At 44.2% G+C, this 15975-nt stretch overlaps 1 protein-coding gene across 5 annotated transcripts in view; it reads right to left on the bottom strand.

Annotated features, from left to right (window-relative positions):
- Positions 1-6742, bottom strand: part of LOC123741776 (NLR family CARD domain-containing protein 3-like) — a 111095-nt gene extending 104353 nt beyond the window's left edge. For all 5 annotated transcript variants that reach the window (XM_082971170.1, XM_082971171.1, XM_082971167.1 and 2 more), the window contains exons 1-2: positions 6625-6742; positions 5533-5676 (exon numbers count right to left, since the gene is read on the bottom strand). In XM_082971170.1, coding sequence (XP_082827296.1) covers positions 5533-5660 — 128 coding nt within the window. In that variant the 5' untranslated portion in view covers positions 5661-5676; positions 6625-6742. The remainder of the gene's footprint in view (positions 1-5532; positions 5677-6624) is intronic.
- Between the last annotated feature and the right edge of the window lie 9233 nt (positions 6743-15975).

Below are 15975 nucleotides of genomic sequence, written 5' to 3'. Positions count from 1 at the left end.
CCAGAGTATCCGGCACCAGTGTGCAGTCCAGAGTATCCGGCACCAGTGTGCAGTCCAGAGTATCCGGCACCAGTGTGCAGTCCAGAGTATCCGGCACCAGTGTCTAGTCCGGAACCGAGGGAGACTGCCTGCGACCCGGAACCGAGGGAGACTGCCTGCGACCCGGAACCGAGGGAGTCTGCCTGCGACCCGGAACCGAGGGAGTCTGCCTGCGACCCGGAACCGAGGGAGTCTGCCTGCGACCCGGAACTGAAGGAGTCTACCTGCGACTCAGAACTGAATGTGACTGTGTATTGAATGAGTCTGCCTACAGCGTGGAAATGAAGGAACCTGCCCACGATCCACAACGGATTGAGCCTGTCTACAACCCGGACCCCAATGAGTCTGCCTACAACCTGGAGGGCAGGAGGCCGGAACCAGAGCCACCTCCAGGATAGTTGGGGAGGGAGGGTGTAGCACAGTGCCGTTGTTGACGGCAGCCACCCTCCCTTCCCTCCCTTATTGTTTAGGGGGTATTTGTATTTGTTTTTCTTGTGGTTTTGGGGGATTTTGTGGTTTCTTTTTTTAGGTGCATTCGGGGTATGCACCTTTAGGGGGGGTACTGTCACGTCCTGACCAGCAGAGGGTGTTGTGTAGTTTTGGTCAGGACGTGGCAGAGTATGTCTGTATGTGTGTTCTGGGTGTTGTATTTCTATGTGGGTCTGTGTGGCTCCCGAACAGGGACAGCTGGTGATCATTGTTCCTGATTGGGAGTCATATAATTAGGAGTATGTTTGTCACTTGGGTTTGTGGGTGGTTGTGCTAACACCGCTAGTCTTTTGTTTGTATGTAGCCTGTTAGCCTGTAGTTAGTAGTTATTGTTTTTCCTGTGGATGCTTTGCTCGTATATATTAAAAAGATGAGTATCCACATTCCGTCTGCAGTTTGGTCCATTCAACACAGCAACAACCGTTACTAATATGCTGCTGTAAATAGGCATACTAGGTTATTGTACTTCATCAGCCAGTTAGCTTCAACAGGACACATGTCCTACCATCAGCCAGTAAGCTTCAACAGGACACATGTCCTACCATCAGCCAGTAAGCTTCAACAGGACACATGTCCTACCATCAGCCAGTAAGGTTCAACAGGACACATGTCCTACCATCAGCCAGTTAGCTTTAACAGGACACATGTCCTACCATCAGCCAGTTTACTTCAACAGGACACATGTCCTACCATCAGCCAGTAAGCTTCAACAGGACACATGTCCTACCATCAGCCAGTTAGCTTCAACAGGACACATGTCCTACCATCAGCCAGTTAGCTTCAAACGGCACATGTCCTACCATCAGCCAGTTAGCTTCAACAGGACACATGTCCTACCATTTGAAATGATGGTGTGAGGAACACTTCCCTGCTGAAATATATGGGTTGGTCAACAGTACATTCCACTCTGTATCAGATTTTCATTGATACACCGTTAACTGATTTAAAGTTAAACATAAAAACGAGTGATAGGTTACTGTTAGATAGTGATAGGCTCCTGTTAGATAGTGCTAGGCTACTGCTAGATAGTGATAGGCTCCTGTTAGATAGTGATAGGCTACTGCTAGATAGTGATAGGCTCCTGTTAGATAGTGATAGGCTCCTGTTAGATAGTGATAGGCTACTGCTAGATAGTGATAGGCTCCTGTTAGATAGTGCTAGGCTCCTGTTAGATAGTGATAGGCTCCTGCTAGATAGTGATAGGCTCCTGTTAGATAGTGATAGGCTACTGTTAGATAGTGATAGGCTCCTGTTAGATAGTGATAGGCTACTGTTAGATAGTGATAGTCTACTGTTAGATAGTGATAGGCTACTGCTAGATAGTGATAGGCTCCTGTTAGATAGTGATAGGCTACTGCTAGATAGTGATAGGCTACTGCTAGATAGTGATAGGCTCCTGTTAGATAGTGCTAGGCTACTGCTAGATAGTGCTAGGCTCCTGTTAGATAGTGCTAGGCTACTGCTAGATAGTGATAGGCTACTGTTAGATAGTGATAGTCTTTTGGTACGTAGCCTGTTAGTCGTTTGTTTTTGTTGTTGTTTATTATTTTTTCCCGTGGATACTTTGCTCTTATATATTAAAAAGATGAGTATCTACATTTCACCTGCTGCAGTTTGGTCTCTTCAACACCGCTGTAATTATGACAATCTAATCATGGCATGGGGTTGTTCAATGACAGACATGTATTTGTTTAAAATCTATCACTTGATGGTTTCATTTCAGAGACAAATAATCATGTTTTTTTTCTAAATGCTACATACACAGTAATAATATATCTCTGCCTCACTGTCAGAGAAATCAGTAGTACTGCTAGGTTTTACAGTCAAATGTGACCGACCGTCTCAATTCGGTCGTATGTAGCAACATTTGAAATAGTGTTTTTTACATTAGATAATTTTACCTTTATTTAACTAGGCAAGTCAGTTAAGAACAAATTCTTATTTACAATGATGGCCTAGGAACAGTGGGTTAACTGCCTTGTTCAGTGGCAGAAAGACAGATTTTTTTTTTCCTTGTCAGCTCAGGGATTCAATCTACCAACCTTTCCTTTCGGTTACAAGTCCAGCGCTCTAACCTGCGGTAGCCTAGAAAAGTAGAGATTCTCAGCCCCGCCAAAAAGCTTGTGTCAGCACTACGCCTTCTTGTGGATGGAATGAACTACTTACTAGGGACATAAGGTAATGTTATGAAATTGGGCTCCATGTAATTAACTAGTTTTCATCAGAAAAAAAACATTGTTAAAAATGGAATATGTCCAGCCTACTTGAGGCGCCCTGAAAATAATATTCAAAAGTTTGGTCCTGGACACAGAGGGGTTAAACATTAAAGTTACCGTCCATCTAGTGAAGAGAGGAGAACCGGACAGAGGTAGCCAGCATCAGTCAACGAGAGAAGGAGGATAGGATAACTAGGATGCTGCTGGTAGAGTAGCTAGCTAGCTTACCTAGCTGTTCCGACTAGCTAGGATAACTAGGATGCTGCTGGTAGAGTAGCTAGCTAGCTAGCTTACCGAGCTGTACCGACTAGCTAGGATAACTAGGATGCTGCTGGTAGAATAGCTAGCTAGCTTACCGAGCTGTACCGACTAGCTTGGATAACTAGGATGCTGCTGGTAGAGTAGCTAGCTAACTTACCTAGCTGTAAAGACTAGCTACGATAACTAGGATGCTGCAGGTAGAGTATCTAGCTAGCTTACCTAGCTGTACCGACTAGCTAGGATAACTAGGATGCTGCTGGTAGAGTAGCTAGCTAGCTTACCTAGCTGTACCGACTAGCTAGGATGCTGCTGGTAGAGTATCTAGCTAGCTTACCAAGCTGTACCGACTAGCTAGGATAACTAGGATGCTGCTGGTAGAGTAGCTAGCTAGCTTACCTAGCTGTACCGACTAGCTAGGATAACTAGGATGCTACTGGTAGAGTAGCTAGCTAGCTTACCTAGCTGTACCGACTAGCTAGGATAACTAGGATGCTGCTGGTAGAGTAGCTAGCTAGCTTACCTAGCTAGGATAACTAGGATGCTGCTGGTAGAGTAGCTAGCTAGCTTACCTAGCTGTACCGACTAGATAGGATAACTAGGATGCTGCTGGTAGAGTATCTAGCTAGCTTACCTAGCTGTACCGACTAGCTAGGATAACTAGGATGCTGCTGGTAGAGTAGCTAGCTAGCTTACCTAACTGTACCAACAAGCTAGGATAACTAGGACCCTGCTGGTAGAGTAGCTAGCTAGCTTACCTAGCTGTACCGACTAGCTTGGCTAGCTAGCAGGACGTTCGTCTGTCCCTCATCTCGATGATGACGACGAATCCAGTGAACCACAAAATGAAACAAGGATAGCAAGTGAAAAGGATCTGGCTACACTCATACGGTCCCTGACCGTAAAGCAAAAAGGAAATTGAACAATAAAACTTCGGCGTTTCAACACTGTAACAAACTCTGTCGTTATTCCCCAAGATCACCTCAGCCCACTCTGCGCGTAACCGGACAATATGCTTGGCGCCACACCGTACGTGGACGCGGACAGATCTGTTTCTGTACAGGGATGCGGGCAGTTTCAGAACGTGGACATGAGCAGTGCAACACAATCAACTAAACCCAATGTTTACAGTGGGTTAAATTAGTAATATTCATTTTTTATTATTATGTTAAACAAACATTCTACGTTTTTTTATAACAATATTTTCAGATCTAGGCCCATGTCCACAAAGCGTCTCAGAGTAGAAAATTGGTCGTATAAGTACTGAGAATAAAGACATTTTACACTTATGGGTATAAATTAAAGCTATGCATGAAGTCTCTAGTCCCACCTAGTCGGCAGATATTTAGAACACCTCGTGAGCTGTCCTAAGTAGTTAAGAGTTAACAGCAGGTGTCTTGATAATACAATAGAATAATGCAGCGAGTCAGTGGTTCCTGAGCCACATGTAATTGCTTTGCAGTAGTTAAAAATAATGTTTTATATCTCTATATGGTCAATCCATAAATAATATATGTCTTGTGCTTTTGGCAATGATTTATGTATAATACTTATGTATAACAAGTGATACCATGTATGTCTCCAAAGCGTTTTGTCTTCATTTTGGCAGATTAATTTATGCTAATTTCTCAAGATTAACTCAGGTTTTCGTCCAGCGGCTAAGGAGTTGGAGCTGTGGCAGGAGTTGGACCTGTGGTCCAAAGGTGGCTGGTTTATATCCCGGGCCGGGCGCTGGAAAAAACGTGAGGAATTGATCTGACCCCTGGAGGTCTGCTGGGTTCACATCCTCAAAACGTTCACCTTTCGTTGATCAGAACTCTAGAGGTTCTTCTTCACTGAACCCAAATATATATAACTTTTAGTGGTTCCATATATTAAGGAAGTGATAGAAGCCTTTTTGGTTCAATAAGGAACCTTCTTTTCTAAGAGTGTAAAATTAACACGTTTATCTTTTGATTATTTAATTATCTACATCATGTTATTTCAAGTTATCCCTTTGGAGCGCAACATCACGTTGTTAAAAAACAATCTTAAATTGGGCATGGCTATAAATTAGGCAAATTGAAGGCATCTCGGGCGTAATCTGTGTTCGATGAAAATGAACATTGTATGCAACGTTGTAGGCAACATTATTAACAAGGGACTTGATGCCTACTACGCCAAATATATTTGTAGTTGTTAAACGTTGTGTGAAGAGTGTGTTGATATAATGGTTATATTGTCAAAATTCTGCTTGTAACAACGATCAGAATTGGTAAAAAAAAAACTATGCATTCCATTATATTAGGCAATAATTAAGAGTAGGCAAAGTGGTCGTGTCATGTGAAAATTCTATCAAATGTCTTACATTGCAACGAGTACAGTCAGGGTGCCGTGGAGCCCCTGCAGTACCTCCACAGACCCCGGATTGAGAACCCCTGATTTAGCAGATGCTCTTATCCAGAGAGATTTACAGTAAGTGCATTCATCTAAAATAGCTATTTATTTTCGAAATAAACTTAATAAATTATTCATAAAATTGTCATCTTACCTCTTAGCATTGGTGTCATGTCCCCCAGAGAGATGCATTTTAGAGGTAGGGTCCCCCTCCTCTCTCTCCCCAGAGAGATGCATTTTAGAGGCGGGGCCCCCCTCCTCTCTCTTCCCAGAGAGACTCATTTTAGAGCACTGACCCCTAAACAGAGATCCAGCATGTTGGTTAACACAGTGACAACTAAACAGAGATCCAGCATGTTGGTTGTGGTTAACACAGTGACAACTAAACAGAGATCCAGCATGTTGGTTGTGGTTAACACAGTGACAACTAAACAGAGATCCAGCATGTTGGTTGTGGTTAACACAGTGACAACTAAACAGAGATCCAGCATGTTGGTTGTGGTTAACACAGTGACAACTAAACAGAGATCCAGCATGTTGGTTGTGGTTAACACAGTGACAACTAAACAGAGATCCAGCATGTTGGTTGTGGTTAACACAGTGACAACTAAACAGAGATCCAGCATGTTGGTTGTGGTTAACACAGTAACAGCTAATTCTTGAAGGTCAATTGTTCTATTTTAAACATTTACTAACAGACACATCCAAACAGTCAGGTGATTTAATTAATAGATAATAATAGATAATAACTAATAATAATAATAATAATAATGTCTCACTTTCTCTTTTAATAATTTCTCTCATTCTAGTGTGTTGCTTTGTTTAACAGGTATGATATTATTATGCTGTTACTGAATTCAGTTCATAATAACAATGTTAAGAAAATTATGTTTAGTGGTTTCATACCAAATTACACAGGAAGCAGGAGCTCATTGTAGTTTAGAAAACAACAAATATTCTGATATTCTGTAAGATGATTTAGAACTATGATACATTAAAAATTTTACAAATTGTAAAATAACCACAATAAACAAATCATATAATACGATATATGAACAATATGTTTTTGAATTTGACTTGCCTACGGCCAGTTAGCGCCATTTTGTATGATTGAACTGTCACATAACTGTCCCAGGTGAAATGGACTGTTAGATCTGAGTGTTTTACTGTCAGTCACTATACTAAAATAACACCATACATTTAATTTCTCTACACACTTTACAATAATCCCTGGGAAGATTCTTACCTTGTAGCCTGAATTCACAACCAGAACATGTCAAGTCATTGAGATATTTTCCGTTGTGCTGAGAGAGCAGCTTCCTGATAACAAGTGGCTCTGTATCTATGTTCTAGGTACAGTTGATCTTTGAATGCAATAATATCTGGTCAAAGTCTAGCGACACAACACCATAGTATATCATAAACATAACAGCAGTTGGCCAGTAAAGGCCATGACATACTATAAAACAGGGTTTGTCAACAACACCATAGTATATCATAAACATAACAGCAGTTGGCCAGAAAAGGCCATGACATACTATAAAACAGGGTTTGTCAACTAGATTTGGCTTCGGGTGTCACGGTTGTCATAGAGAGGAGCGGACCAAAGGGCAGCGTGATTATCGTTCCACATATTTTATTGAACTGTGAAACTATGCAATACATACACATAAACTAAACACATAAACTAACAACAAACCGTGATGCAGAGGTGAAACATACACTACTCAAAAACAATCTCCCACAAACCCAGGTGGGAAAAACACCTACTTAAGTATGATCTCCAATTAGAGGCAACGATGACCAGCTGCCTCTAATTGGAGATCATCCCAAACAAAACCAAACATAGAAATACAAAACTAGAAAACAACATAGAAAAACTAAACTAGAAAACCCCCCTGTCACGCCCTGACCTACTCTACCATAGAAAAGAACAGCTTTCTATGGTCAGGACGTGATAGTACCCCCCCCCCAAAGGTCCGGATGCACCTAAAAAAAAAAAAAAAAAAAAAAAAAAAGGGAGGGTTAGGGAGGGTGACTAATGTCTATGGCGGCTCTGATGCAGTACGCAGAACCTTCTCATCCCGCGGATCCTCCAGCAGAGGCGGCGGCTCCAGTTCGGGGCGTAACCCCCTCTCTGCCCGCTGATCCCTCTGCTTTTGTGTCACCGGATCTTGGATCATCACCGGAGGTTCTGGACTGCGGACCGTCGCTGAAGACTCTGGACAGCGGGCCATCTCAGGAGGTTCCGGACTGCGGGCCATCGCTGCAGGCTCCGCGCCATGGATCATCATTGCAGGCTCCGTGCCGTGGATCACCACTGGAGGCTCCGTGCCATGGATCATCACTGGAGGCTCTGGGCCATGGATTATCACTGGAGGCTCCGTGCCATGGATCATCACTGGAGGCTCCGGGCCATGGATCATCACTGGAGGCTTCGTGCCATGGATCATCACTGGAGGCTCCGGGCCATGGATCATCCCTACAGGCTTCTTGCCATGGATTATCACTGGAGACTCCGGGCCATGGATCATCACTGGAGGCTTCGTGCCATGGATCATCACTGGAGGCTTCGTGCCATGGATCATCATTGGAGGCTTCGGACCATGGATCATCACTGGAGGCTTTTTACGTGGAGCCGGAACAGGTCTCACCGGACTGGGGAACGTCGCTGGAGGCTCCGGACTGGGGGACGTTGCCAGAAGCTCTGGACTGGGAAGGCGTACTGGAGGCCTGATGCGTGGGGCTGGAACAGGTGGCGCCAGACTGGTAACACACACCTCAGGGCGAGGAGCAGGAACAAGACACACCGGACTGGGCAGGCGCACTAGAGACCTGATGCGTGGGGCTGGAACAGGTGGCGCCCGACTGGTGACACGCACCTCAGGGCAAGTGCAAGGAGCAGGAACAGGGCGTACCAGGCTGGATAGACTCACTGGAGGCCTGGTACGTGGGGCAGGCACAGAGCTCACCGGGCTGTGAATGCGCACTGGCGACACAGTGCGCATCACCGCATAACAGGGTGCTTGCTCAGTCACTCGCTCCCCACGGTAAGCATGAGGAGCTGGCTCAGGTCTCCAACCTGACTGTGCCAATCTCCCGTGTGCCCCCCAATTTTTTTTGGGGGGGGGGTCTGCCTCTCGTGCTTCCCTTGTTGCCGCGCTCTCGCTGCCTCCACCTGTTCTCATGGGAGGCGCTTTTCTCCTGCCCCTAATTCCTCCAAAGCCCTGGATATACTCCTCCTAATCTCCGCAATAGTCCACAGGTCCATATCACGTTGCTTGGTCCTTTGGTGGTGGGAGATTCTGTCACGTTTGTCTTAGAGAGGAGCGGACCAAAGTGCAGAGTGATTATCGTTCCACATATTTTATTGAACTGTGAAACTATTCAATACATACACATAAACTAAAGAACAAAAAAACAACAAACCGTGACGCAGAGGTGAAATATACACTACTCAAAAACAATCTCCCACAAAACCAGTTCGGAAAAACACCTACTTAAGTATGGTCTCCAATTAGAGACAATGATGAAAAGCTGCCTCTAATTGGAGATCATCCCAAACAAAACCCAACATAGAAATACAAAACTAGAAAACAACATAGAAAAACTAAACTAGAAAACCCCCCTGTCACACCCTGACCTACTCTACCATAGAAAATAACAGCTTTCTATGGTCAGGACGTGAGAGAGAGAATTCGGGAGAATTCTTTTCTGAGTTAAAGTCGGCGGGCCAGAACATAATTAGCATATAATATTAGCACAATTAAAACGACTACACTACAAATTTAACAACATGTTTAATTAACACATTTGATTAGTACATAGTACATTGAGTGACAATAAAATAATTTAGATCTGATTAACCTGTTAGGGCTAGGGGGCAGTATTGACACGGCTGGATAAAAAACATACCCGATTTAATCTGGTTACCACTCCTACCCAGTAACTAGAATATGCATATACTTATTACATATGGATAGAAAACACCCTAAATTTTCTAAAACTGTTTGAATGGTGTCTGTGAGTATAACAGAACTCAAATGGCAGGTCAAAACCTGAGAGATTCCTTTACAGGAAGTGGCCTGTCTGACCATTTCTTGAACTTCTTTTCCATCTCTATCATTTACTAAGGATCTAATCTCTAACGTGACACTTCCCACGTCGTCCATAGGCGCTCAGAGCCCGGGAAAAAACAGAATGTCGTCATTCCAGCCCCAGGCTGAAACACATTATCGCCTTTCTCAAGTGGCCGATCAAGGGACACTGGGCTTAGTGACCCCGACCGCCCCCGCCTTTGGGATTTTTTCCTCTGTTTGCCGAAAAGGAGATTCCCTGTCGGAATATTATCGCTTTTCTACGAGAAAAATGTCGTAAAAATTGATTTTAAACAGCGGTTGACATGCTTCGAAGTACGGTAATGGAATATTTAGAATTTTATTGTCACGAATTGCGCCATGCGCGCGACACTTCTTTACTATTTCGGATAGTGTCTGGAACGCACGAACAAAACGCCGCTATTCGGATATAACGATGGATTATTTTGGACCAAACCAACATTTGTTATTGAAGTAGCAGTCCTGGGTGTGCATTCTGATGAAGACAACAAAAGGTAATCAAACTTTTATAATAGTAAATATGATTATGGTGAGTGCTAAACTTGCCGGGTGTCTAAATAGCGAGCCCGTGATGCCTGGGCTATGTACTTAGAATATTGCAAAATGTGCTTTCACCAAAAAGCTATTTTAAAATCGGACATATCGAGTGCATAGAGGAGGTCTGTATCTATAATTCTTAAAATAATTGTTATGCTTTTTGTGAACGTTTATCGTGAGTAATTTAGTAAAATGTTAGCGAATTCCCCGGAAGTTTGCGGGGGGTATGCTAGTTCTGAACGTCACATGCTAATGTAAAAAGCTGTTTTTTGATATAAATATGAACTTGATTGAACAAAACATGCATGTATTGTATAACATAATTTCCTAGGGTTGTCATCTGATGAAGATCATCAAAGGTGAGTGCTGCATTTAGCTGTCTTCTGGGTTTTGGTGACATTATATGCTGGCTTGAAAAATGGGTGTCTGATTATTTCTGGCTTGGTACTCTGCTGACATAATCTAATGTTTTGCTTTCGTTGTAAAGCCTTTTTGAAATCGGACAGTGTGGTTAGATTAACGAGAGTCTTGTCTTTAAATGGCTGTAAAATAGTCATATGTTTGAGAAATTGAAGTAATAGGATTTTTAAGGTTTTGAAAATCGCGCCACAGGCTGGCAGTGGCTGTTACGTAGGTGGGACGCAAGCGTCCCACCTAGCCCATAGAGGTTAAGTTCATAAAATCACCAATATCTCTATTCAATTATAACTTTTTGTTTATTTCTCTGTGTGTTGATTGGTGGGGAAAAACAGGTCTACGTAGCCTACTGTAGTCTACACTACTTTATTAATATCAACATTCATTCAGAACAATGAGCTTGATAGCAAGAGAACATGTCGCTCTCAAAAAGTAGCAAAAGAAAGGTGGATAATGAAAATAAAGTTTCAGGGAAGAACGGACAGAGAGATATCCATTCATCTTACCATCTTTCTTCAATGCCAAGCCAGAGTGTCTTGTTTGCAATGAAAATGTCCCTGTTTGCAAAGAATTCAATCTCTGACGGCATTATGAATCTAAACATGGTACTTTCAAAGTGGCCTTCCCGCCCCAGACAGAGGCCCGACGCAGAAACACTGAAGCATTAACTACAAGCTACAAACACGGCAGTAGAATCCTCCTTCGTGGCCTGATCCAACAACAGAAGGTCCAAGTGCTTCCTAAAAGCATCCTGGGTTCTAACCAAACACAACATGCCCTTCACAGAAGCAGAGCTGTTTAAAAAGAGCATGGTGACAGTTTTGGAGGAATTGTCTACAGACAAGTCTATGGATAGAATAATTGCGTCTGTCAAACAGGTGCCCCTGTCTGTGACAACAGCCAGACAGTGTGTCTGTGCTCTGAAGGATGATCTGCATAGGATTGTTCTGGAGGTGCTCAGTCAGGCTGAGCATTTTCCCTTGGATATTGATGAGAGAACTGACAACACCGATGTAGCACAGTTGTGTGTATATGTCCGTTATTTTCATGGAAATGACTTTAAAGAAGAGGCCATCCACGATGATCTCCTGCTTCACAACAACGTGCGCTGGCTGAGTACAGGAAAAGCAAGCTGGTGACAGAACCAGAGGAGTCCATCCAGGATGATCTCCTGCTTCACAGCAACGTGCTCTGGCTGAGTAAAGGAAAAGCTCTAGAGCCATTCTGTGAGCTTCATGACCAGGTTGTGGATTTAGTCAGAAAAATCTAAATGAGGGCAGCAGCTGACCACCTTCGTATTCTGAGGAATTCCTCTCTAATGTTGTTTTTTTTTGGCGACATTCTGTAACTTAAACGGGTTAAATCTGCATTTACAAGGAAGAGGGAAAACAGTCGTGGACTTGAGGCCTTTACTAGGAAGCTTGAGTTGTTGGATTTGGACTTGTCCTCTGGAAGGCGATCTGCACTTCAGCACACTGAAGAAACGACAGGCAGAGAGAGACCAGGCCGATTTGGAAGATTTCATCAAATAGCTGAGGGACAACTTCTCCACCAGATCTGATATCAGTGCGTTTGTTCGAGATCCTTTCACAGTCCGCCCAGGTGGGGAATTCTCCTCCCTTGCTAAGAAAACGATACCCTCGCTGGATTAGGCCGCAATTCAAACTGATCTGATTGAATTCCAACCATCGAGCCAAATCAGAGATGCACTCATGGAGTGCCGAGTCCTTGTGTGTGTTTTGGGTGGCAGCTCAGAGGAATACAGCACAATAAAGATACTTGCCTTTTAAGTGCTAACAATGTTTGGATCGACTCCTGCAACTCCTCCTTTTCCTCTTTGAACGCAATCAAGACTCACGACAGGAAACGGCTTTCACATGAGTCAATCAAGACTCACGACAGGAACCAGCTTTCACATGAGTCAATCAAGACTCACGACAGGAACCGACTTTCACATGAGTCAATCAAGACTCACGACAGGAACCGACTTTCACATTAGTCAATGGAGGACTGCCTGGGCATCAACATCACATCCCTCTCACCTGACATCCACAAGATCGTGTCCGAGGGGAAATGCAACTTTTCCCATTAAGTAAATAACTTAGTTTTTAATAAATAGTCATATAGGCTACTAACATTATAGTAATTATTATTATTATTATTATAATTGTTATTATTGTTATTATTATTATTGTGATTGTTAGTGCTTATCGATGGCTATTTTAGGTCTCATGCTGACAGTATTTTCTGTTTGTTTTGTCGTTACAGGAGCAGATTATCCCCAGACTCCTGATACAGGGCTACAGACACTCAGGTTATCCCCAGACTCCTGATACAGGGCTATAGACACTCAGGTTACTATGGTCACTCTGATACAGGGCTACAGACACTCAGGTTACTATGGTCACTCTGATACAGGGCTACAGACACTCAGGTTATCCCAGACTCCTGATACAGGGCTACAGACACTCAGGTTACTATGGTCACTCTGGTACAGGGCTACAGACACTCAGGTTACTCTGGTACAGGGCTACAGACACTCAGGTTACTCTGGTCACTCCTGATACAGGGCTACAGACACTCAGGTTACTCTGGTCACTCTGATACAGGGCTACAGACACTCAGGTTACTCTGGTCACTCCTGATACAGGGCTACAGACACTCAGGTTACTCTGATACAGGGCTACAGACACTCAGGTTACTCTGGTCACTCTGATACAGGGCTACAGACACTCAGGTTACTCTGGTCACTCTGATACAGGGCTACAGACACTCAGGTTACTCTGATACAGGGCTACAGACACTCAGGTTACTCTGGTCACTCCTGGTACAGGGCTACAGACATTCAGGTTACTCTGGTCACTCCTGATACAGGGCTACAGACACTCAGGTTACTCTGGTCACTCCTGATACAGGGCTACAGACACTCAGGTTACTCTGGTCACTCTGGTACAGGGCTACAGACACTCAGGTTACTCTGGTCACTCTGATACAGGGCTACAGACACTCAGGTTACTCTGGTCACTCTGATACAGGGCTACAGACACTCAGGTTACTCTGGTCACTTCTGATACAGGGCTACAGACACTCAGGTTACTCTGGTCACTCCTGATACAGGGCTACAGACACTCAGGTTACTCTGGTCACTCTGATACAGGGCTACAGACACTCAGGTTACTCTGGTCACTCCTGATACAGGGCTACAGACACTCAGGTCACTATGGTCACTCTGATACAGGGCTACAGACACTCAGGTTACTCTGGTCACTCTGGTACAGGGCTACAGACACTCAGGTTACTCTGGTCACTCCTGATACAGGGCTACAGACACTCAGGTTACTATGGTCACTCTGATACAGGGCTACAGACACTCAGGTTACTATGGTCACTCTGATACAGGGCTACAGACACTCAGGTTACTCTGGTCACTCCTGATACAGGGCTACAGACACTCAGGTTACTATGGTCACTCTGGTACAGGGCTACAGACACTCAGGTTACTATGGTCACTCCTGATACAGGGCTACAGACACTCAGGTTACTCTGGTCACTCTGGTACAGGGCTACAGACACTCAGGTTACTATGGTCACTCTGGTACAGGGCTACAGACACTCAGGTTACTCTGGTCACTCTGATACAGGGCTACAGACACTCAGGTTACTCTGGTCACTCCTGATACAGGGCTACAGACACTCAGGTTACTCTGGTCACTCTGATACAGGGCTACAGACACTCAGGTTACTCTGGTCACTCTGATACAGGGCTACAGACACTCAGGTCACTCTGATACAGGGCTACAGACACTCAGGTTACTCTGGTCACTCTGATACAGGGCTACAGACACTCAGGTTACTCTGGTCACTCCTGATACAGGGCTACAGACACTCAGGGTACTCTGGTCACTCTGATACAGGGCTACAGACACTCAGGTTACTCTGGTCACTCCTGATACAGGGCTACAGACACTCAGGTTACTCTGGTCACTCCTGATACAGGGCTACAGACACTCAGGTTACTCTGGTCACTCTGATACAGGGCTACAGACACTCAGGGTACTCTGGTCACTCTGATACAGGGCTACAGACACTCAGGTTACTATGGTCACTCTGGTACAGGGCTACAGACACTCAGGTTACTATGGTCACTCTGGTACAGGGCTACAGACACTCAGGTTACTCTGGTCACTCTGGTACAGGGCTACAGACACTCAGACACAGACATCACCTTTTATTATTTAAATGATTGTTTTATGTAGGATGCTGCCTTTTTGGCCATGTTGCAGTTGTAAGTCGGCCTAATAAATAAATACAAATCCCTCTTCTATTAGGCCATGTTGTTGTCTTGTGAAAGATGCTGTTAAGCCACACAGCCTAGCTCAGACAGTTAAGTTATTTATATGGGCCTTCGCCCCCACACAGCCTAGCTCAGCCAGTTAAGTTATTTATATGGGCCTTCGCCCCCACATAGCCTAGCTCAGCCAGTTAAGTTATTTATATGGGCCTTCGCCCCCACACAGCCTAGCTCAGCCAGTTAAGTTATTTATATGGGCCTTCGCCCCCACACAGCCTAGCTCAGACAGTTAAGTTATTTATATGGGCCTTCGCCCCCACACAGCCTAGCTCAGACAGTTAAGTTATTTATATGGGCCTTCGCCCCCACATAGCCTAGCACAGCCAGTTAAGTTATTTATATGGGCCTTCGCCCCCACACAGCCTAGCTCAGACAGTTAAGTTATTTATATGGGCCTTCGCCCCCACACAGCCTAGCTCAGCCAGTTAAGTTATTTATATGGGCCTTCGCCCCCACACAGCCTAGCTCAGACAGTTAAGTTATTTATATGGGCCTTCGCTTCCACACAGCCTAGCTCAGACAGTTAACCTGTTGGGGCTCGGGGGCAGTATTGAGAAATTTTGAAAAAAATATGTGCCCAAATGTATTTTTACTGTTGTTTTATTTCTTTACCTACCTACACACACACACACACACACACATACCCTTTTTTCGCACTATTGGTTAGAGCCTGTAAGGAAGCATTTCACTCTAAGGTCTGTTGCTTTCGGCGCACGTGACAAATAAACTTTGATTTGATTTGAGACCTATTTATTAACATAAAGTCCACCACTGTAAGAGTCCTCAGTTGTAGTGAGAACATTGTGTCATATGTTTAAGGGGGGTTTCATGACTGTGATTCCAAAATGTTCCAATGCTGAGGAACTGTGTGTCATTTTTTTCCCAGTACGGGAAAATAAAAATGTATGAAATGTATGCATTCACTACTGTAAGTCGCTCTGGATAAGAGCGTCTGCTAAATGACTAAAATGTAAAATGTAAAACTGTAATGGTTTGAATACACCTGGGCTTTCTGTGAAGAACTACAACTCCCTGTTTCACGTTGCATCGCGTCCAGCGACGGCAACCGGAAATGGCGCCGGAATTGTAGTTCTAACCCCTTTGTGGTTTAGTAGAAAGAGGAGGAAGGGAAGCGCTACTGAGGTACACAATAGTAAATGTTGGTAGACAGAAG

Source organism: Salmo salar, unplaced genomic scaffold (assembly GCF_965601325.2).
Source record: "Salmo salar unplaced genomic scaffold, fSalSal1 ptg000206l, whole genome shotgun sequence".
NCBI classification, from domain to species: domain Eukaryota; kingdom Metazoa; phylum Chordata; class Actinopteri; order Salmoniformes; family Salmonidae; genus Salmo; species Salmo salar.
Note: the sequence above shows the minus strand (reverse complement) of the source record. Positions and strands in the feature narration are given on the sequence as shown.